The sequence below is a fragment of the Manis pentadactyla genome, chromosome 6, assembly GCF_030020395.1.
Source record: "Manis pentadactyla isolate mManPen7 chromosome 6, mManPen7.hap1, whole genome shotgun sequence".
Classification (NCBI taxonomy): domain Eukaryota; kingdom Metazoa; phylum Chordata; class Mammalia; order Pholidota; family Manidae; genus Manis; species Manis pentadactyla.
In genome coordinates, this window is record NC_080024.1 from 61,203,852 (window position 1) to 61,225,856 (window position 22,005).

The 22,005-nt window shown below is 36.5% G+C and overlaps 1 protein-coding gene across 1 annotated transcript in view; it reads left to right on the plus strand.

Annotated features, from left to right (window-relative positions):
* Positions 1 to 22,005, plus strand: part of CHN1 (chimerin 1) — a 227,407-nt gene that overhangs the window by 33,356 nt on the left and 172,046 nt on the right. Inside the window, exons 3-4 of the mRNA XM_036876945.2 lie at positions 9,782 to 9,898; positions 21,280 to 21,318. Coding sequence (XP_036732840.1) covers positions 9,782 to 9,898; positions 21,280 to 21,318 — 156 coding nt within the window. The remainder of the gene's footprint in view (positions 1 to 9,781; positions 9,899 to 21,279; positions 21,319 to 22,005) is intronic.

The window sequence follows — 22,005 nt, forward strand, 5'->3', positions numbered from 1 at the left end:
GCCTGTAGTACCTGTACATTTGGGTGAATTCCTCTCCTCTGTGAGGTTCCCAAGACATTCTTGAGGTTCCTGCACCTGCCAGGCAGTGACCTTCCTTACTCACCTGGTAAGGCTGCTGGGAACTTTGTAAGCAAGGTACTAGGCCAGTTTTTTTAAGGGGCTTTGTTGGCTTTATAAAGTCAATCTTAGTTCCTTAAAGCTGTCTGTTCATATCTGAGTTTACACACATGTCTCTCAGGTATGACGTTCCAGTCAAAGCCTTGGTAATATAACCAGTGATTTTAATTGGTTCTCTTACAAGGAAAGCAGATTCTTATTGAACTTGTGCAAATAAACATACTGCTATGAAATATAAAAATAGTTACTGAGAGTTTTTAAATTCTGGAGGGATCAGGTAGAGAGAAAGGTAAAGTTTCAATTCTGCTTATAAAGGCAGTCATTTACTAAACTGTTGTCAGCTTAAGAGGAAAAGCTTAAAACACTTTATCAACAACATTTGAAACAAAAAGCCAAAATCATATTCTTTAGTTTACTTAATCTTATGTAACTAATACCTGTTCTGCTGAAATCTAGTTCTTTACTAGCTTAAGAGTAATAAAACAGTGACTATAAATGCTAAAAGACTTACAAATGACAATGGTTAAAGATTTCATGAGAGCTTACTGTAAGGCAGTTGACATAAGGAAATTTTGATATTTTTGTAACACAAAACATTTAGTAACAAAGTTTAGCATTATTTTTGACAGTGCTTTCTAGGTAATTAAGCAGGTAATTATATATCAGATAAATAAGCTAAATTAGCCAAATACTCTCTCTCCAATGAGAAAAAGTTCCTCTGACATGTTCCAGGGGCCCTCTGGAAAATATCAGAGTTAATTAGAGGTAAACGTACCTTTTTGAATTTGATTTTGGGAAGTTGTCAGAAGAAAGTTTCTTAGGTTTATAGGTTGCCATGAAGCAATACTTATCTATTTAACTAGAATGACAACAAAATACCTCAAAGGCAAATAAAGAAGGTTACACAGTTGTTAGCAAACTTTAGCTTTTAGTCTTTTTAATATTAAGATCTTATTTTCTTAAATACTCCGACAACTCATTGAGACTTTAAGCATGAGAAACTGCTTTGATAAAACAATTAGAGAACTTTTTGCAATCTTTCAATATTAGGAGCAGATTAACAGTTAAGAAAACTTTGTCTTTTTAACTGAAAACAAAATTCTAATTTTGCTGTGTACTTGATACCGAGACTCATTTGCTTTAATTTTATATATCATGACCATATTAAATTCTTCCACAAACTTTCTACAACCTTATTACATTTAGATTTCTCTTTCTAAATAAACAGCTGTACTTTAGAATAAAGTTACTTTCTTTTATCAAAAGACACATTCTTGAGCATGCGGAAATGTTTTCCTTATTACTTTAAGTAGTTTTAATTAGAACTTAAAACCATTAGGGTACCTTAATTTTTAGTGAACACTGAGAAGCAGGCAATTGTAAACTGTTATACTAGCGTTCTTTAGATTGACAAATTTATGAACATTTTATAATTTCTGTAACTATGAGCTTTACAGCACAATCTCTCACTAAACATAAAATATATCTTCTTAACTTAGCAAAACTTTAAGGTTTTAGGTTACCACAAAGATTCTCAGGCTGCAGGTAGGTATACACACTGTAACACACAAAAAGGTGTTCACTTGCCACACTTATTTAGTTCACTCATTTGTAACAACTATGCTAGATTACTTAAAGACCTTTACTGAATATTAGACAAAGCCAAGCCTTTAAGCATTTTATTCTTAAAAGACTTAGCAGATAACATCGACTTAAATGACCTTAGGTAAACTTAGGCAGCTGATAACCACAAGGACATGTCCACCTCAGCCAAACCCAAATTAGCATTAATGCTTAACATTTTTTATCAGATTTTCTGGAAGTTTTAGAATGCCTAATTTTCACAAGTGCTTGTTTTTAAATCAATTTTTATTAATACTATCCAGAGGTTGGAAAATATTTTTCATCCATACACCTAGACACACAAACATACAAACTGAGATACGACTACAGTCAGCAACACCCCCCACACAAAAACATATACACAGACAGACAAACCAATATAAAGACTTGAGTCACTGATATCTAATTGCTTTCTCTCTCCTCAGCTTCCTGTCCATGGCTTCTGGAACCAGAGGGTGGGAGGAGCATGTTCTGGTGGGGGAAGAGGGCGGTGAAGGCGGGAGGAGCGGCGGGGGGAGGGGGTGGTGCAGCCACTGGAAGAGGAGAGCAGGACAACGGCATGGTTGAGAATGTAGAACTTTAAGATGGAGGCGACACGTGTGAAGACAAAGGACTTAAAGATGGTGGTGGAGAGAGGGGGAGGGGATTGCGAGCTGAGGGAGGTGGGAGATAAAGGTTATCTGGTGAATCTGAAAAGGAAGAAGGACTGGGCAGAGTAAGAGGCTGACAATCTTTAACTTGAGATCGGGCCAGGAGAACCTGAGTCATTGAACACTTAACATAAAGGTCTGGGCGGGAGTGCAAAGTCCAAAAAGCCTGCACATATGGGATTTCACCCTACTCTCTGCTCCGGTGGCAATAATTAGTCACGTTGGTGAGGAGGCCAAAATTGAAAGTTCCCTCATGGGGCCAGCGAGATTGGTTGTCCAAGGGATACTGAGTCCTGGCCTCAGAGCAAAGAAAGACTAGCTTGCATTTGCAAACTTCCTGGGACAAACAGAGTAGCCAGATTAGAAATGAGACACCGCAGCGGGGTTTGAGCCTCTGCTTTTGAGGGCTGGTTCCCCATGTCTGCGCCACTCCCCAACTAATCCCGCTGAGAGGAGCGCCCAGTGTCCCAAGTGCACCAAGTCAGGGGAGACGTCCTGGGAGCCTGGGTGAGGGACGTCTCATACCGCAGGGCCAGGGGCAGGCCAGATGCCCAAGGGTCCGGATGCTGCACCTGGACGTACGTATGATTTCTAATGGACCAGGTGAAATGGAGTTAGGGAGGGAAACAGATTGGGGGAAACTGAGGGATTCACCGGAAAATAGTCCATGCAGCAGAGAGCGGGCTGAGGTCCCGGGTCGGGGAAGGAGGGGGCAGGGTCACCGGTGGCAGTCGGGGCCCCGCCGCGCTCATGCTCCTTCCCAGGATTTCGGCACCAAATGTAAGATGAATTTTAGCTGAAATAAGCAGGCGAAGAGAGGCAACAAAGGGCCAGGTAGTTTATTTGAGTGCCACTCCCGGGTGATGTTCCACGGTCTGGGTGTTACAGGCCGGGGAAGTCACACCTGTTCAGGGAGGTGGGGGCTTATAAGGGGTTAGGAGGGGGAGGAGTGGGCAAGCTATCCTAGGGGGTGTGGAGAGGTATGATTGGCTAAAGGTGACATAATAGACAACTAGAAACTTTTTTCCTTCCAAGAGGGAGGAGGCTGACATCCAGGTCTTAGTTGGCACATCAGAAGGATGGAATTCAGGAAGAGCTGTCCCCTTTCCATATAAGGCATGGACCTTGGGGTCTGTTCTGTTCTCCCCCTATGGCATCTCTCTGTTCTGTTTGCATGTCCTTGTTTTTCCTTCCTCCAGCCTAACACCTATAAAACACCCTAGACAACGCACCACTATGGGCTCTCTTGTCCCCTTCTGGCGTGAGCCAGGAGCTCCATTCTCTCACTTTATTTCTAAATAAAAGCCTGTACTTTGCTCTCCTACCTTGACTTTTTGTGAAGCTCATTCTTCGGCTTCGTGAACAAGAACCCCGGCATCACTATGAATCATCTCTGTAGTATGCTTATAGAAATGTTTAACCTGAATTAAGGCTGGCTTTAGGGTTGTTGACCTTGCAGGCACACAGGGCTGCAATTTCACCTTTGTGAAATTCTTAATAGTCTTTGAACAGGGGATTTGAAAATTCTGTAGCAGGCCCTGATCTGAATCACAGGGAAATAGTCACAGAAATGCAGAAATGTGGGCATTCTTCAAGACAAGTGGTTCAGATTTTTTTGAAATGTCACTGTCATGTGTAAGTCCGGGGAGAGCAAATCCCAGGGCAAAATACCTCTAAAAACCGAAATCAGTCACAGGGAGGAATAAAGTTTAAATCCGTTTATTGCTTACAAACTGCAGTCTGGGGCCCTTTCTTTCTTTTCCGCACAGAGGAGGCAAAACTGGCCCTCCCCTTACCTCAGGTACAGATAAGCCCTCCTTGCCCAGGTAATTACCCATTGATATGGAGATGAACTTCTCCACCCCTGAGAAATGATGCAAATGAACTAGAGCCACACTTCTTTACACCTCTGAATGCCTATTGATATGCAGATGTACTAAAGCCAGGAGAGATATTCTGGAAATATTACAATTTTATCCACACATGAAACATGTTTTTAAAAGGTAGAGGAGCAGGATGTTCTTGGTTAAAGAGCACTAAGGAGACATGGAAACTAAATGCAGTATGTGAACCTTGATTCGATCCTGGATCAAAACACAAAACAGAATGAAAGGACATATTTTACACAATTGAGGATATTTGATAGTTTTCTTAAACCTGGATATACCATCAGGGTCCTTTTTACTTAGTGTTAATTTTTGAGTTTCTTTTTTGAGCAATTCTAACTATTTATAAGGTGTCTTTTAAAGAAGAAAGGAAAATTTTACTTATTTTTAAAATAGAACAGTATCTTGTAATTGCCATATAAGTTTCTTTATAAATCTTAAGATACATTAAGGGATTTTTATGATCTTATTTTTCCTGTACCTGGAAACGTTTTGCTACTTCCAGGTCCTAAGAATTACTTCATCATTACTTAAATGGGAATAACCATGCCTACCTACATACTGTCTATGGCTATGTTTCCTCTATAAAGGCAGAGTTAAGTAGTTGAGACAGAGGTGGTCTGGCTTGCAAAGCTTAAAATGTTTCCTAACTGGTCCCTTATAGAAAAAGCTTGTCAACTATTGTTTGAATTTTCTAATATTGAACAATTGATGATGAACAATATATGTTTAAGGAAAAAAGGAAATAAGGTATTCAAATCCAGTTAGTCATTCAACAGGAAGAATTTCATTTGCATCCTATTTTTCAGCAAGAATCTGGACCGTCTTGTTTTGCTGGTGGGACAATTGACATTATCTTTTAATTTTTTGTGTTTGTGTACCAAAAGGTGTCTGATACAGTTCTTGAGAGGACTAATGCCTAAGACAGGTGTGTATGTACAAAACTGACAGGAAGGAAATGGATGATGTAGAAATGACAGATTTATTGGATTGGTCATTTAAATTAGTTTTATAAATCTAAAAATGAAAATGTTTTGCAGTTATGGAATAAAGATGATTTTCTTCTCTTCAACAAAATTATAAGTTGAGTTTTCACAAATGTTATGTATACATGTACAAGAGGAAAAACCAGAAATACCAGTAAGAACATAAAGAAGATGGTTTTGAAATATGAAATCTTCATTGCATTTTGACAGTGCAAGTGCAAAAAGAAGAACCAGAGCAGTGATAAGCTAAAATCTATTAGAGGTGTATTTGAATCCTGGAATCAGTATTTACAAAATGTGTTTGTGTGACAGTTGGTGAGCAGTTGGCTGCAAAGAATGGTGCTGTCCACTGGGGACATAAGTTATTCATAAAATAACTTAAATATGCAAAAATCAGTGTCATGGACCTGGATAGTAAATGGTGATGGATATTTTTCCTGGCTCAGAGAGGGTTAATTTCTTGGTGTGATAATGATATTGTGGTTGTGTAGGAGAATGTTTTATTTTTAGGAGATAGATGCTGAACTGTTTATGAGTGGAGTTTTATGATGCCAGAACTTACTCCCAAGTTGTTAGATAGAGAAGAGGGAAGAGGAGGTAACAAATGGGGAAGAATGCAGTTAGTGAATTTAGATGAAAGAAAGGTGATCCTGTACGATTTAAAAATTTTCATAGGCTTGGATATTTTTTAAATAAAGAACTGAGAGAAGAAATCACAGAAATGAAAATTTGGTTCTCAAATAGATTGAGGAAAAAAACCATTTTCCCTCCAGTATGCTTTCTTTTTAGAGGAAACACTTGCATTTATACTATAAATAGATATTTCAAAAATTACTGGTTTAGCTTGCTTTTGATTCTATCAGCATTTTATTGCTGAGCAGTAGAGGTATAAGGTGGTAAAGCTGATACGCATTTGTTTGCCACCATGAGTTTTCTTAGAATTTCTTGTACTTTCAGAAAATACTATATTTACCAGTAAAATGCAGAAATTATTTTCCTTGTCTATTAGGCAGGTTTGTTAGAACAGTTAACCTCCGTGGGCAGTATGGCTTTTGTCTGTATGTTCCATGATGTTTTTATCATTGCTTTTGGCTTTTATCATTTGCTTTTTACATAAAAAAATCAAGAAAATTTTCTTTAAAATGACAGGCACATGTTTTGTATGGAGAACTCAAGTTTTCTGAAATTGTTTATTTTATGTATATATTATATGCATGAAAGAATTCAGTCTCAATTATGTGTATTTCTTAATGATATGAATGAAATTATATTCCTTCTCTTTTATTTTTGAGCATTTCATTGTTGAGAAAATACTACTAGCATATTTACATTGACTTTCAAATATACCAAATATTTAAAAATTTATGAGAAAACAGAAAACAGAATGACCTAACTTATGAACTATTAAAATTCATTAATTTTTGTTATAAGAACTGTTAAGTCTTATTAGAGACTTAAAATAATTCTCTGTTACAGACAGATAAAGACACAAGAAAATGTTTTTCCACTGCTATCATTTCTCTGCTTGATGTTGGTTTGAATCAGTTAAGTCTTTTTTCATTTTCCAGTGACAGTGACGTTTTCTTTTCCAATCCATAGTATTCAGCCCTTGAGGGCATTCTAACAGTGTTAATGCAGTGAAGCATGCAGACACTATTTTAAACAAAATACTTGTTCACAGCTGCATGACATAAATCACTTAGTTGGTTTTTTGAATAACAAATAATATTGCTTATTAGAAAGCTGCTTCAAGTCGAATTAAATAAGAGAAGACTTTTGATATTGAAAACGAACTGATTATCTTTTCCTTTTGGTAAAACTGTTGGACTGTAACATTACACATGTAAAGTACGGTGGGTATTTGAGTTCTAGCTACATTCATTTAAGAGATCCTTTGTACTGCTTTAACTCAAACATTTCTTTATATGGTTTTAACCAGTACCTGTTTTTCCCTCTGCTTGATTTATATACATATGTAGATACATAGATTGATATATTTATGATTGTCATATATATAATTCTCATATGCATGGGGACTGAAATCATATCAGATAAATGTTGGCTGAAATCAGTTGGCCAACTCTGATTCCTCATCATATAGTCACTTTTTTGTCAAACTGTCATTCATCCTACAGGAAAAACTCAACAGCTTAGGAAATGCTCATTGCAGAATGACAAGAATGTTATTCTGTGAGGGCTTAGGTTATGACATCTTACATGTTCTGAAGAACATGAAAATCTTACTACTGGCACCTAGAAATTTCCTTAATGTAAGGTATCTCAGGAATCAAATTAAAAAAAAATTTTTTTTGGCTAATAATAACAGCTAATACTCATTTGTCCAGTTGGCTTGTCCACAAGGTCAGTCTAAATTAGAGTGCTAGTAGAGCACCCCCAGAGTTCACGCTTGTAACCAATACCCTGTACTGCCAAAGCCAGTAGCACAAAGTGAAACAGGTCTTCAGTCAGTCCTGAATCTCACACCAGCCTGGCGGATGGTGCATAATTCCTCTTCTTCCTCAGTACCCCGGGGGTGCAGCGCTCAGGCATCCTTGTTCTTTTGCTTGATATGTTCATAGGGAAATACCCCAGAACTTACTTTTTCATGATTTTCCTGACAGATATATTGTCAGCTTCTGCTCTGGGCTTCTGCCCTTCCTCAGAAGATTGTATTTTGTGACTGGGCTTTGAGCAGCCTCAGTTGGTCCATTGCTGTCTTTCACGAAGACCACAGTGCTCTGTGGAATCTAAGACATTCAACTGTGTTTCATACGCATGTTTCCTGTTTTGTGATGCAGCACAATGTTGAGTCACTCTAGTTCTGTATACCATATGTTGAAGCCTGGGGCTGTGGTAGGAAGGAGATATGATGATTGGACAGCAGCCCAGTCAGCTGTGGAAAATACCAGGAGCATGATCAGTGTAATCCAGTATTCTCTTTCTAATCTTAAATTTTTACTTCAATAGCCCCATGTAGAAGAATTTGTGGTTGAAGAACTAAAGGGTTTAAGGCAGAAATAGTGGTAGGGTGATTCTGGATCACTAGTGCAGTTATGAAAGCCCTCATAATTTTCTTTTTATATTCACTGATACAAAATGAAGATAGAAGACTAGAGTAAACGAGTATCAGTTGTCATTCATCATCCCTTGTATATACTAGGAACTTTTCAGGATCTCCATCCAATATTTTGAGAATATTCTTATAAATTCACTTTTTTTTCCCATTGCTGCAGATATTATGCATACTAAGAGGTTGTATTTTTCTATTTCTAGTCTTCCATATGCAGAGCTGAGTAAGAATTTTTCAAACCTTATTTCTGATAGGGTTATGTAGCTTAATTCCTCAGTCTCAGCACTGAGCACACAGGCGAACAGTCTGACCTGACTTCATGGCCCCCTTCTCAGTAGAGTGAGGGGAGTGGGTCTCAGGTTTCACTTCCGTTGCCCTGACTTCCGCTGTCTGAAGGCTGCATTGCTAAAATGACTGCTGTTCTGCCATCCGCTACATCTTGTTTTCCTTCTCAATCCTAGATCACTTATTTTTAAATCATCTTTAACAAAAGTGATTCATGGTTTAAATATTATAAGAAGTAGAAATTTAAAGATTGCGGAAAGTATATCTGAATATTCTAGTGGGATTTTTACCTTAGGAAAATTTGAAGATGGGAATGAATTACTGTTCTAGACCTTATAGGACTCCTTCATAAAATGCACACAGTTAAGTACCCTTCTTGTTACTAACCCAGTCAAGATGATGAAACTTCAGGGTATCACCCTGCTGTGGGTCTGAGAGAAGGCACTTACTGGAGTTGATAGATTTAGTATGTAGAAACTCTTTGGGCATGGGAACCAGAGACTATCCTAAACATTTCATTAAATGCATTACTCAGACTTGAGCTACAGGGAGACCAATAGCATCCAGAAGATGTTAATAGCATCATGAGTGAAGCTGACCGTAAAGGACACTAGCTTGTCTGTACCGTCCTTGGAAGCTGGTCTTGAAGCTAAATAGACACCTCAGGGGTTTGGTTGTTCATTCTTTAGTCTACTGATAGTTGTTGTACCCAATGGGCTATGCTTGAAATACTTCCTCAGACATCCTGCATTCTGCCTCTGAGTTGCCTTTGCCTTTCTTGTGCTCACATGAACCTCCTTCAGTCCCCTACCCATTTGACTTTGTATTTTGACCCTTTTTTAAAATTAAGGTATCATTGATATATACTTATGAAGGTTTCACAAGAAAAACAATGTGGTTATTACATTCACCCTTATTATCAAGTACCCCCTCATACCCCACTGCAGTCACTGTCCATCAGTGTGGTAAGATGCCACAGAGTCCCTATTTGCCTTCTCTGAGCTACACAGTCTTCCCCGTGACTCCACACACACCGTATGTACCAATCATGATACCACACAATCCCCTTCTCCCTCCCTCCCCACCCGCCCTCCCCCACCCCTCCCCTTTGGTAACTACTAGTCCCTTGGAGTCTGTGAGTCTGCTGCTATTTTGTTTTTTCAGTTTTGCTTCGTTGCCACACCTCACAAATGAGGGAAATCACCCAGCACCCGTCCCTCTCTACCCGACCCACCCCACCGAGCACAACACCCACCAGCTCCATCTATGCTGTCACAAATGGTAGGATTTGTTTCTTTCTTATGGCTGAATAGTATTCCATTGTGTATATGTACCACACCTTCTTTATTCATTCATCTACTGATGGACACTTAAGTTCCTTCCATATCTTGGCTACTGTAAATAGTGCTGTGATAGATATAGGGGTGTATATGTCTTTATGAATCTGAGTTGTTTTCTTTGGGTAAATTCCTAGGAGTGGAATTCTGGGGTCAAATGGTATTTCTGTTCTTAGTTTTTTGAGGAACCTTCATATTGCTTTCCGAAATTATTGAACTAGTTTACATTCCCACCAGCAGTGTAGGAGGGTTCCCCTTTCTCTGTATCCTCACCAGCATTTGTTGTTCCTAGTCTTTTCAATGTTGGCCATCCTAACTGGTGTGAGGTGATATCTCATTGTGGTTTTAATTTGCATTTCCCTGATGTTTAGTGATGTGGAGCATCTTTTCATGTGTCTGTTTATTTTGGCCCTTTTTTATTGCCTTGATATTTTTTAATGTAGTCACCTGACTTTGCACTGTTTGCCTAGTTTCTAACCTAGTATGCTTTATTATAGTATCAATAGTGGTTAGGAACACAGCAATGGCTGGGGAACCTGTAGTCACGTGATCTCAGCTCTGGTACTGGCTCTGCTGCCAGTGACTTTAAACAAATGACTTGCTCTCTCTTAAGTACTGGTTCTTATATGTAAAAATGGTGCTAGTAATAATACCTACTTTATGAGGCTGCTGAGAGGCATAAATAAGTGTTAAAAGCATTTAACAAGAGCCTAGCACAATGTAAGTATTCAGTGCAACAAAATTTATTACTACCTGCTAGTTAACATTTTAGTACAGTGGTTCTCAAACATTTTAATCTCAGGACCCTTCTTCAACATTATTGAAGAACCTAAGGAGCATTTATTTATGTGGGTTATATGTATTATTATTTACTGTATTTGAAAATAAAATTGAGAAAAATTTAAAATATCAGTTGATTTAAAAATAATAATAAGCCCATTACATGTTAGCATCAGTAACATTTTTTTGAAATATAACTCTAAAGTAGTGAGAAGAGTGTCATTCTTTTATGTTTTTAGAAACTTTAATATCTAGCTTAGAAGAAAGCTCATCTGCAATAATCTGTTGTAATATGTTGTTTGGAGAATATGAAGGAAGATGTGGCCTTATACAGATAAGTAGTTGGAAAAGAGATATTTTCTACACTAGAACTTGAGAAATGGCAGTTTCTTAAAGGTCAGAGGCAACTGAGACTGAAACCACAGCAGAGAACATTCTGTACTTTGTTACATTTTGGTCTGTTTTGTACTTTGACTGCTTTTACTCATGCATGATTTTGTTCTGTCATGCATTTGTCATTTCAAAAATATTGAATTGCATTGAATTATGCAAATCTTCCAAATTCTGTTTGGGTTCCCAGACCCAATTCCAATGTGTGTGTGGAGGGGAGGGGGTTTTCTCATGCACCACACCTAGCATTTCATAAGCACCAGCAGTGTGTCCCAGAATTCAACTCAGTTGGCTGAAGACAGCACCAGATTCCCCAGATTAAGGGCTCAGTCCCATAAGACTGCTCCCCCACCAATTCCATATTAGAAGTTCCAACCACCTCCCCCTTAGGTTCCATTTATTTGCTACACTGTCTCACAGAACTCAGAGAAACACTTATATTTACCAGTTTAATAAAGGATACTGTAAAGGATACAAGTTAATAGCCAGATGAAGAGATACATAGGGCAAGGTCCCAGATAAAGAAGCTTTTAACTGTGGACTGAGGTGGCATAAGGAAGAATTCTGGTTCCCCAAGCATAGAAGCTCTCTCTCTGGACAGGAAGCAGGATGCACAAAAAGGAGCAAATGCTCTACTATTGGTGTTTGTGAAGGCTTTATCGCATAGTCACAATTGTAACTGAGTCATTGGCCATGGCTGACTCAAGCCCCTCTTCCCTCCCAGGAGGTTGGAGCTTGGGGGCTAAAAGTTCCTACCTTCTAATCACATGGTTGGTTCCTCTTGCATCCAGCCCCTGCACCTGTGTGGAGTCCAGAAGTCTCTCTGTTAACATAACAAGACACCCATTTCACCTTCATGGCTCTGAAGCATTTTTTCAGAACTAAGACTAAATACATCTGAGAAATATATTTTGATCATCTGAATGACTAAATACATATTTCTTATGAATCTTTGTATCACACAGATGTTAACACATTTCATTGTATAATATATTAACAAATCAGATTCTTTACTACCAATTATTGATCTCCTCAGAAAAGTCTTTACATATTAACAAACTGGTGGATACAAGTCTCCCCAAATTCTAATTTTCACTTCAAAGCCTGGATTATTTTTGACTGGCAGTAAATACCATCAGTTGTTTTCTTGGAAGTAACAAGGTCACTTCGCTCATTTTCAAGAAAATCTCTACCCAGATACCCAAGTCTGAATAGTTTGCTTGCCAGTCATTCTCTCCAGTGAAATGTTTATAAAATTGTTCACAAAGTTGACATTCCGAAAACTGCAGCTAGTTCAGCTCACAACTCAAATGATCTCACATGTGCTTGTCCTCAAGACATACTGCAGTATGCAGCAGATATGTCTTATACACACTTCTCATTTAACCACACAATATTAAATAGATACATACTTGGGTCAAGATTTCATAAAATTAATATTTTTTAAACTTCTTCAATTCATCAAGGACATTCCTAAGTGAAATTGAAATTTTTTTTACAACTATGAATGTATGGTGACAAGAATACAGTGACAACTGACAGTTTGGTGCCATTGCATTTTCTGTGTGCTGAAGCACCAGCAGTTTTGCCCACTAGAGCTTTTGCACTACTAGTACAAATGTCAATATAGTGAAAAGGGCACGTAACTTCTTTTTTTTTTGATATCATTAATCTACAATTACATGTGCAACATTATGTTTACTAGACTCCCCCCATCATCAAGTCCCCCCAACATACCCCATTACAGTCACTGTCCATCAGCATAGTAAGATGCTACAGAATCACTACTGTCTTCTCTGTGTTGTACGGCCCTCCCTGTGCCCCCCCACCCCCACATTATGTCTCCTAGTAGTAATGCCCCTTTTTTTCCCCTTATCCCTCCCTTCCCACCCATCCTTCCCAGTCCCTTTCCCTTTGGTAACTATTAGTCCATTCTTGGATTCTGAGAGTCTGCTGCTGTTTTGTTCCTTCAGTTTTTTTCTTTGTTCTGATACTCCACAGATGAGTGAAATCATTTGGTACTTGTCGTTCTCGGCCTGGCTTATTTCACTGAGCATAATACCCTCTAGCTCCATCCATGTTGTTGCAAATGGTAGGATTTGTTTTCTTCTTATGGCTGAATAATATTCCATTGTGTATATGTACCACATCTTCTTTATCCATTCATCTACTGATGGACACTTAGGTTGCTTCCATTTCTTGGCTATTGTAAATAGTGCTGCGATAAACATAGAGGTGCATATGTCTTTTTCAAACATAATTTGGTAAAAGGTTAGTATTTTGGATTGTGATAAATACAAAAGAGAAAAAAATGACAGCTAGTGAAAACTGAGGAGAATATACATTGTGGGGGTTTTGAACATTTTAGATAATGGTTATAGAGAAGGCCTCGTTTAGAAGGTGACTTTAGAATAAAGAACTGAAGCAAGTGAGGGAACAGATCATATCCCTCATAGGTGGAAATACCTGCAGGAGGAACATTCCAGTCTGAGAGACAGCTAGGTGGAAGTGTTTCTCATATGTTTGATGAGTGGCAAGGAAACCAAAGAAGCTAGAGAAAAATGGGTGAGGGGAAGATAAGTAGGAGATGAATTCAGCAAGGGAGGAGGGTCAGATGATCTGGAGTCTTGTAAGTCAGTGCTTCTGGAAAATCAGGTGCATGCACATCACCTGGAGATCTTGTGAAAATGCGGATTCTAATTCATAGTTGGAGATGGGTCCTGCAATTCTGTATTTCTAACAAATTATAAGTAATGTCACTGTTGTGGTCCTCTCTGAATAGCAGTCTTACCGGTAGTTGGAAAAGAGATATTTTCTACACTAAAACTTGAGAAATGGCAGTTTCCTAAAGGTCAGATGCAACTGAGATTGAAACCATATCAGAGAACATTCTGGTCCTCTTTGAATAGCAACCTTACAGGCAGTTGTAAATAATTTGACTTTTGTACAGGAAGTCGTTGGAGAGAATCTAACAGAAGAGTGTCATGTTCTGATTTATGTTTTAACATGATCAGCCATAAATATTAATAATAGTGGTAGGTCTTTGATCGCTTATCCAAAACCCTTGATAACAGATGTGTATTATAATTCAAAATTTTCCAGATTTTAGAAAGGTAATACACTTCATATATACATATAGAGACAAATACATGTAAAGTATATTTTATAATATATTGTATCTGCTACCAGTGTCTGAGACATCACTCTGTACACATACTAATATTTCTCCAATGAAACAAGAACAGTCACACTCAGTGGAGTAAACAGACTGTAAATATTCTCACATCTGTTCAGATGAGGTTTTTGCCACTAATGAGTCAAAAAGAATTATAAAAATACTTTTAGGTTTAGGTCAGACCAGAGTTTGCTGGCAAATGAGTTATAAAAATACTTCCACTTCTTGAAACATTTGGATTTTAGAATTGAGAAAAGGTGGGCTTTTGTTGCTATTATACTTTCAGTTAGTTGCTCCTAATGTCTGCACAGTACGGGAACTTCTTTAAGACTAAGTCCATTACATGTTCATTTTAGGTCTTCATGGATGCAACTGATAGCAACAAAGATCTTTCATGCCCTGAATTACGTTCTCAGAGGAAGAAAAATAGGTACCAATAGCTATCAGTCAAAACTAGGTATCAATTTGGATTACACGTTCTCATTTCCAAAGAATTTCTGCATCTTGGCAGCCTATACTGTCATGTGTGCAGTCAAAGCACAGTTAATTAAACCATGCTGAGCATTTTATTATACCTTGGGACATAGCATGTGCTTGGAATTATCCAGCTCCACTCATTTGTGGTTGACACAGTATTACTTCCATATCTGACTCTGCTCTTTCCTACAGTTATGAGCTGTCTTATTATTCCACATTTGGCTCTACATTTTGTAATCTAAAGCAAGCTTTGCCGTGTTCTTTAAGATCTACCTTTTTTAAAAAAAATGTGACTGGTTAATTTTGCAGAGAAGTGCATTGGAAAATAGTCATGAAAGATGAGGAATGTTGTCATCTTTTGCCATATCAGTTATCTGTAATATCTAATTAGTAATAGTGTTCTCTCTCTTTTCCCCATAGTTTAAGGGTTTTTATTTCCTGTTTTCTGAGTACCTGTCCTCCTGAATAAACTTGAAAATACTGACGTAAGGCAAGATTCTGAAAGGTTGCTGTTTTAGTGCTTACCTGCAAAATGACATACTGACTCTTATCCTTGAGAAACCCTAATTATTCTATAAATCTGTGTTAAAAAATAATGTAAATATTAATAAATATATTCTATTGTATACTCCTAAGGCTGAGACTATGGTGATAGACTCCTTTTCCAAGGGCAAGGATCCAAGTGAGTCATTGCTGCAAGACTGGGTTGGTGTATGGGAAATGCATGTGCTGGGAATATTTTATCCCAAAGGATGAATAACAGCAAGAACAATGTTAGCAACTCTTCCTTTAAGAAAAGGGCAAGGAGGATATATATACTGTGTCTACTGTATAGAGAAGGAGGTGAGACATTTCAGAGAATGGAGTTATAGTTCTTAGGTAAATAACTAGGAAGATCCCACTAAAGTATATTTTTAGTTGGTTATTTTCCAGAATTTGTATTTGTAAAAAGTAAAAAAATCTAATAAATAAATAAAATATGGATGAATAAAATGATATTACATCAAAAAAAAAAAAGTAAAAAATCTGCAGAGTTTTCATGTGGTTTCATCTTTAATACCTGTAACTTCAAGTGCTCTGGATGGTTAAAAGTCTAAGTTGTTTTATTTGGAAAAAGTGTTCATCAAGTATATTCTTTTTTGTGTGTGGTGAAATGTGCATAGTATATGGTATATTCTTTCAAAGATAAACTACAAGGACTTCATAAAAATTAATTTATTGTAGCTTAATTGTAGACATTGTGAGATTCAGAGAAACCAAGCAAAAGCCTATATACTTTATTGTTGAATGTTGTGTATTCTAATTTTTTAATGGTAAAGGGTTTTAGGAAATGTATCATATTATTAAGGTGAACATTTTTACTTACCAAGCCAAGTCCAAATGGAAGCCCATTTGAGAATGCTGAGGTGTTATTGAGAGGTTGGTAGGAGCTAAATCTCCCCTTGAAGTTCTGATGGAAAACTGGTGGTTAAGTTGGCCTATCTGAGGACTTTCTGTTAATGTACCAACGTATTTAGGTAAATATTATCAGAAATTATCAAATCTTTTAACAAGAAACATCAGAGAGGAATAACTTGTTGTCTAGGAAAAGAAATAGTAGATTGGAAAATGACAGCCCTTACCTTTGAATTGAGTTGAATGACCCAGTTCCTGTGTACAGCTTTTTGTTTCTAAGAGTACAATGGAAAGGTGAAAGTAAGCAGGAGGACTTGTGTGTGTAGGGTGTTCGCTAGGTCTGCCAAATTGGTTAGAGGAAAGAAACATAGCTTAGGTCTTCTAATAAAAGGCCAAGCTTCAGTTGTAAAAAGGAGCAGTTTCCAAGTTTGGTTCACATTTCATTTAGGAGGCTTTGTTGGCCCAAGCTTGGGTCCCTGGGAAGACTTGAATGCTGTTTATTTGCAAAATAATTGGTTTTGGAGATCTTTGATGACCTGTGAGCACTGGAGTTGCACAGTCTTGCAAGATTTCCTCCCCCCATATTTTAACAGTTCTGGGTCATTATTCCCTGAAGAATTAAAAACAATTATCTTTGGTTTTAAAGATAGTTTATTTCTGTCACAATTTTATTATGACACATCAGTTTTCAACGTGGAACAGTTTTAAATAACTTTGTTTCTTCTAAGGGTGAATTTAACTGACCTGATTTGGCCAAGACTTTGTAGAGTGAATTTTAATTATCTTAGTTGAAATGCTTTCTTACCACATTTTGAAGCATTTTCTAGGAAAGTTTAGTCAGGATATGAGGTACCTAGAAGCCTAGTTTACTTTTAATCTAGAAACCATATTTATTCGTTTCTTCATTAGTTTAGAATTGTCTCTGTTATTATGAGAGTTTTAATATTTACTGGGAATTTTTGTATTCCAAGAAATACATTTCTTTTATAGGAAGAGGGTTGGTGGTTTTCTTTGTGACTCTTTGAAATATTAATAATAGTAATTGGTATTTATTGCGAACTTTATTCCCTTGTTCTTTTAAAAGATCTCTTTATAGTAAGAGTTTTGTGATCACAAACATCTCATTACTTTGATGTGCCAAAATTTGGTACAGAAACAAAACAGCAAAATATCTTCAGTGCCTTACATTTTCTGATTAAAACAGGACAGGGAATCTCTTGTCAGTTGGCTGAAAGCTGAGTCTTCATTTGAAGGAAAGAAATGTTCTTTTTTGTATCAATAAATATCATTCTTTTTTATAGAAATCAAAATTGTTAATTTTCAAGCCAAAGGCAATCTGAAACAAATGTGCTTTACAAGATTAATCACATAGTTTTTGGGTGTTCATGTGTCATTAATTTAAACCTCATTTAAAATGCAGCATAGTCCTTTTGAGAAAACCCATCATATTGTTAAAAAGTTGTAAAAGCTATTGTGGTTTGAGCCTAAAACAATAAACAGCTTAAATTTAACATTCTATGTTGTTCTAGAATAAACTGTTTTAAAATAAAAAGTTAAGCTATTTTAAACTTCATGATTTAACTACATATATCATAAAAAGAATGAAATTAATTTTGTTTTCAAAAGTCATTTTCAACAATATCCATAGATATATTGGATGTAAATAAGATCTAATTAGAGGGAGCATAAGGATTTACTCAATTGTACAATGTTTTAAGTTAATCTAAAAATTCAGAACATTATTTATAAAAATAAATTTAATCTTGTCAATCAATAAATGAACACTTTGAGTAATTAGCCCTAATATTGTAAATCATATCATATGATATCAAAAATATTATCCTAGATGTATTTTGCTAAGGTTTCTTTAAACATTGCCTAAAGGTACAGATAAGTATCTTGAAATTTTTAATATTAAAGGAAAAAATGAATGTCCTGAAAATACTTATATTTAGGGAAAAAAAGCCCAAAAGAAAATGACAGGCAAAAACAAGTTTAACACTAGATCTTGCTTAAAATCTGTATCTTTGAGTTTTAAAAAGCAAGAAAAAAATTGGAATAATTTTTCATAAGCATGATAAAATATATTGCCAAAGTAAGATTTCCTTGACTCAACAATTCTAACAATTAACCACAAGTGAAAGAAAATTTAATTAAAAAACCGTTCTGTTTTTCACAATGAATGCTTGCCATTCAGCAGATTCAGTTAAAACAGAGAGAACTGATAAATGAAGATTTCCACAGAGATTCTGAGTGGGAATTCAGGGACTTTAGAAGATGGTGCTTTATATATAAAATTGCCAGAAAGTTGATTTCTAAACATCTCGGACTGGAAATATGATTTTAAGAGTCCACTCAAAACAGAACTTCCTGTGGAGTTCCTTAAATGGGACTTTTCTCTAATGGAAACAGTTTCCATATTTTTCTCTTTTCACAAATAGTTATCTTAGTACTTTTTTTTTTTTGAAGTTTTAGAAAATTTTAATTTTATATAATTCAGAACAGCTAACCAAACTTGATAGGACAACTAAACTTTCCATGGAGTAAAGTAAATTAAAGTATTTATCAGATCAATGTCTGATAAAACTAAACTAAAAAAAGTCCCTAGGCTGTCAAATTTCTTGACTGTTTCATGTAGTAACTGAATATTGCTTATCTTTTTAAAATCTAATCAGAACTAGTTATTTTGGAAAAGAACTAGAACTCTATTAATAGAATACTCATAAGTCATAAAACTCTTAGGAGCCCAAAGGGAGCAAGATATACTGTCTTAGTACTTTTTTTAATAGTTCTTTTTCTTCCTTAGCACAAATGTAATACATTCATTGTATAATTTTTAAAAATTACATAGATATATTAAGTAAAAAATTACTGTCTAGAGAAGCCTTTGTCCTCCTGGTTCTGGGAGAAAATAACACCTCAGTGGCCTAGGGTCTCCATTGTATATAATAAGTTAACTTCTCTTCTGTGCTTCTAGAGAGACACTGGTTATCTACCACACATGGGAGTACTGAGAAAATAGTCACTCAAAACATTTTTCTGTGCTTTATGGTTCAGATGAGGAACCTGGATGAGAAAGGCTGATCCAGGCAGAGGTAACTACTGCCAAATGAGTTAGTATGTTGTACTAGGTCTTCCATACTCTCTCTCCTTGTTCCTCTGCCCCCGTATGTACACATGCACATACCTAATCACATGTACATACACATTTCTTTTATTTATAAAAATGTGGTCATACTGTACTTACTAATCAATGTGATCTTTATATAGTTCACTTATCTCTTTTTTTTTTTCTTCTTGCATTTGTTTAGATTTCTTGCAGTCACAGAGGAGAATGTCACAAGCAGAACCAGTCTTCTTACTTTCCCTCTTAGAAGTAGAACTCTCTCCACCTTCCCAGGCCTTGCTACCACCTGTGACTTTTGAGCCCTTACCTCCTCCTTCCTTTGAATCTTTGCTCCATCCATTTTACTTGCTGTTTCTTCTGTGTTTGGGCTTCCTGATGCCAGGTGATTTTGCTGTTTAAAATGGCCGGCAAGCATAGTGCTGAACTGCTGCCTGGTGTTCTTAAGCACAAGAAGGCTCTGATGTATCTTAGGAAGGAGATGTATGTGTTGGATAAACTTCACTGTGACATGAATTATAGTGCTATTGGCCATGAAGTCAATGTTAATCAATCAACAATTATATGAAGTAAGGTGTCTTTGAACAGAAACACACACAAAACAAGGTTATGTATTGTTTGGTTGATGAAAATGTTGTGACTAGAGGCCCACAGAAACCTTACTTTGTGTTTCCCCTAGCAGCAATGGTTCAATAGGCACAAATTCATTGTTCAAAGTGACTATCGAATGTAACTATCATAATAGGAATCAACTGTATTGTATTACTTAGTTCATTATTCATTTACTCATGTAATCTTTTATTCTTTAAGAAGACATGTTTGAATACTTTTGAGTGCCAAGCAATTTCTATGTAGCTTAGAATTTCCTTTTTGTGTCCTTATGCCTATTATTAGTAGTCTTGTCATAGCCCTCAAAGTGTTTGTGTGGTTTATAACACATCATAAATTGTTTGATTTCATTTTAAAAGTTGGGAGTTGGGTGCCTAATATTTCTACTCTATAGCCATTTTTACCTGACCTGCATGTGTTAGATTTAGTCTTCTCAATAAATTTTCCAGGAATTTTATGGCCTCCTTGGAGACCCAGATTTTTGGCAAAATAATTTCTTTAATGAGTTCATGTTGGATGCCAGCAGAGCCAGGTGAGGTGGCTAGCCGCACCTTCCCACACCAAGATGCTGTGTCAGCTGGTTTGGCCACATGGCCTTGCAGGCAGCACTTTTGGCTGACAAGATTATTTCCCAGTTGTGCTTTTACTGATGACCAACAGTGTCCCCTCTCCTTTCTCTAATTCCCCCACTTCCCTTGTGTGTTTGTATTTCCTTCTCTTCCCACTGCCTCTCCACACTGTCTCCTGCATCCACACTCAAGCAGAGTGAAGGGAAATGGGCCTGAAGAGCAGATGTTCACCTCATGTTCTTTGTGGCTCCCTAGATAGGCTCCCTTCCACTGACGTGTTTCTCATTTCCTGGTTTTGATTGTCCAGGTTGTATGAAGACTAAGATCAGTACCTTGCTGTACTTCACTGATGTTAGTAAAACCAGTTACTCTGGAATCCCCCAAATATGGTGGGGGGAAATAAAGAACTATATTTATGAGGTTTAAAGTTATCTGGTCAATTTGACTAAAAAATTCCAAAGATTTCAGGGGTCTTTCAGTGAAATAATAATAGCATGAAGTCCAAAGAAACAAAGACCTTATTGAATATTACCTCAGAGACTGTAAAAAATGAGTACAAGCAATAAAAATTAACATTAATGTTTTTGTGTGATAAGCAGTTGAATAAATACAGTAATTTTCTTTGAACATCTTCATGAAACTACTCCAAGAAAGTAAGGACTAAGATTAAAAATCTTTTGAAATTTTAGTGTCTAGCACAATGCCTAGGACTAATAACACCTCAACAAATACATATTAAATAAATTAGTGATTAGAATATCTTGTTTAAAATTATAAATATTTAGTAATGTTCTTTATTCTTTCAGATGCAGATGAATATAGACCTCCTGTTTGGAAATCTTACTGTAAGTATAGAAATAATTTTAAATTGAGTGGGTTATAGTGCTTTATAAGTAACATTAAAATATTAGGATCATTAGGTATGAAGATCCATTCCATATCGTACCCATTATTGAAAAATCAGTTGACATCAGGATTTGGGAATAGCATGAAAGAAGAAATTGTGAGAAAACAGGAGTGTTTCCACAAAGTCTGTATATGGTTTGCATGTCTGGAATACATCTCATCCCACTCTGAGCTTGCATGGAATTCCCTGTTGAACTTGAGGCTACTTGTTAATAATAGCTGATAAAACTAATGCAAAGCGAAGCTAAGAATTCAAGCAATCTAATTATTCTCATATCCTGATTCTTTATATGAAAAAGGAATTTATAAATATGGTAGGTCAGGAAGCTATCTTGATAGAGTGAATGGATGAAAAGAGGCAAAAGAATTTTTTTGGTTAATTTTTTAGGAATTGCTTTCCCAAATGTAGAAGAGGAACATTTGAGTTCTGTATTGCTCTTTAAACTTTGCATTGGAATAGTTTCTTCAAGAGTTTAGGTTCTTAGTCCTTTATTTTCCCTTCCTTGTTTCCTACAGCATATTACTATTTTCTGAGTAAAAGATATTTCAGATTTTTTAAAAGTGGAAATAGGGTTAATGTAACTAAATTAGTTTTAAAAAGAGATCCATGAATACACTACTGCAAA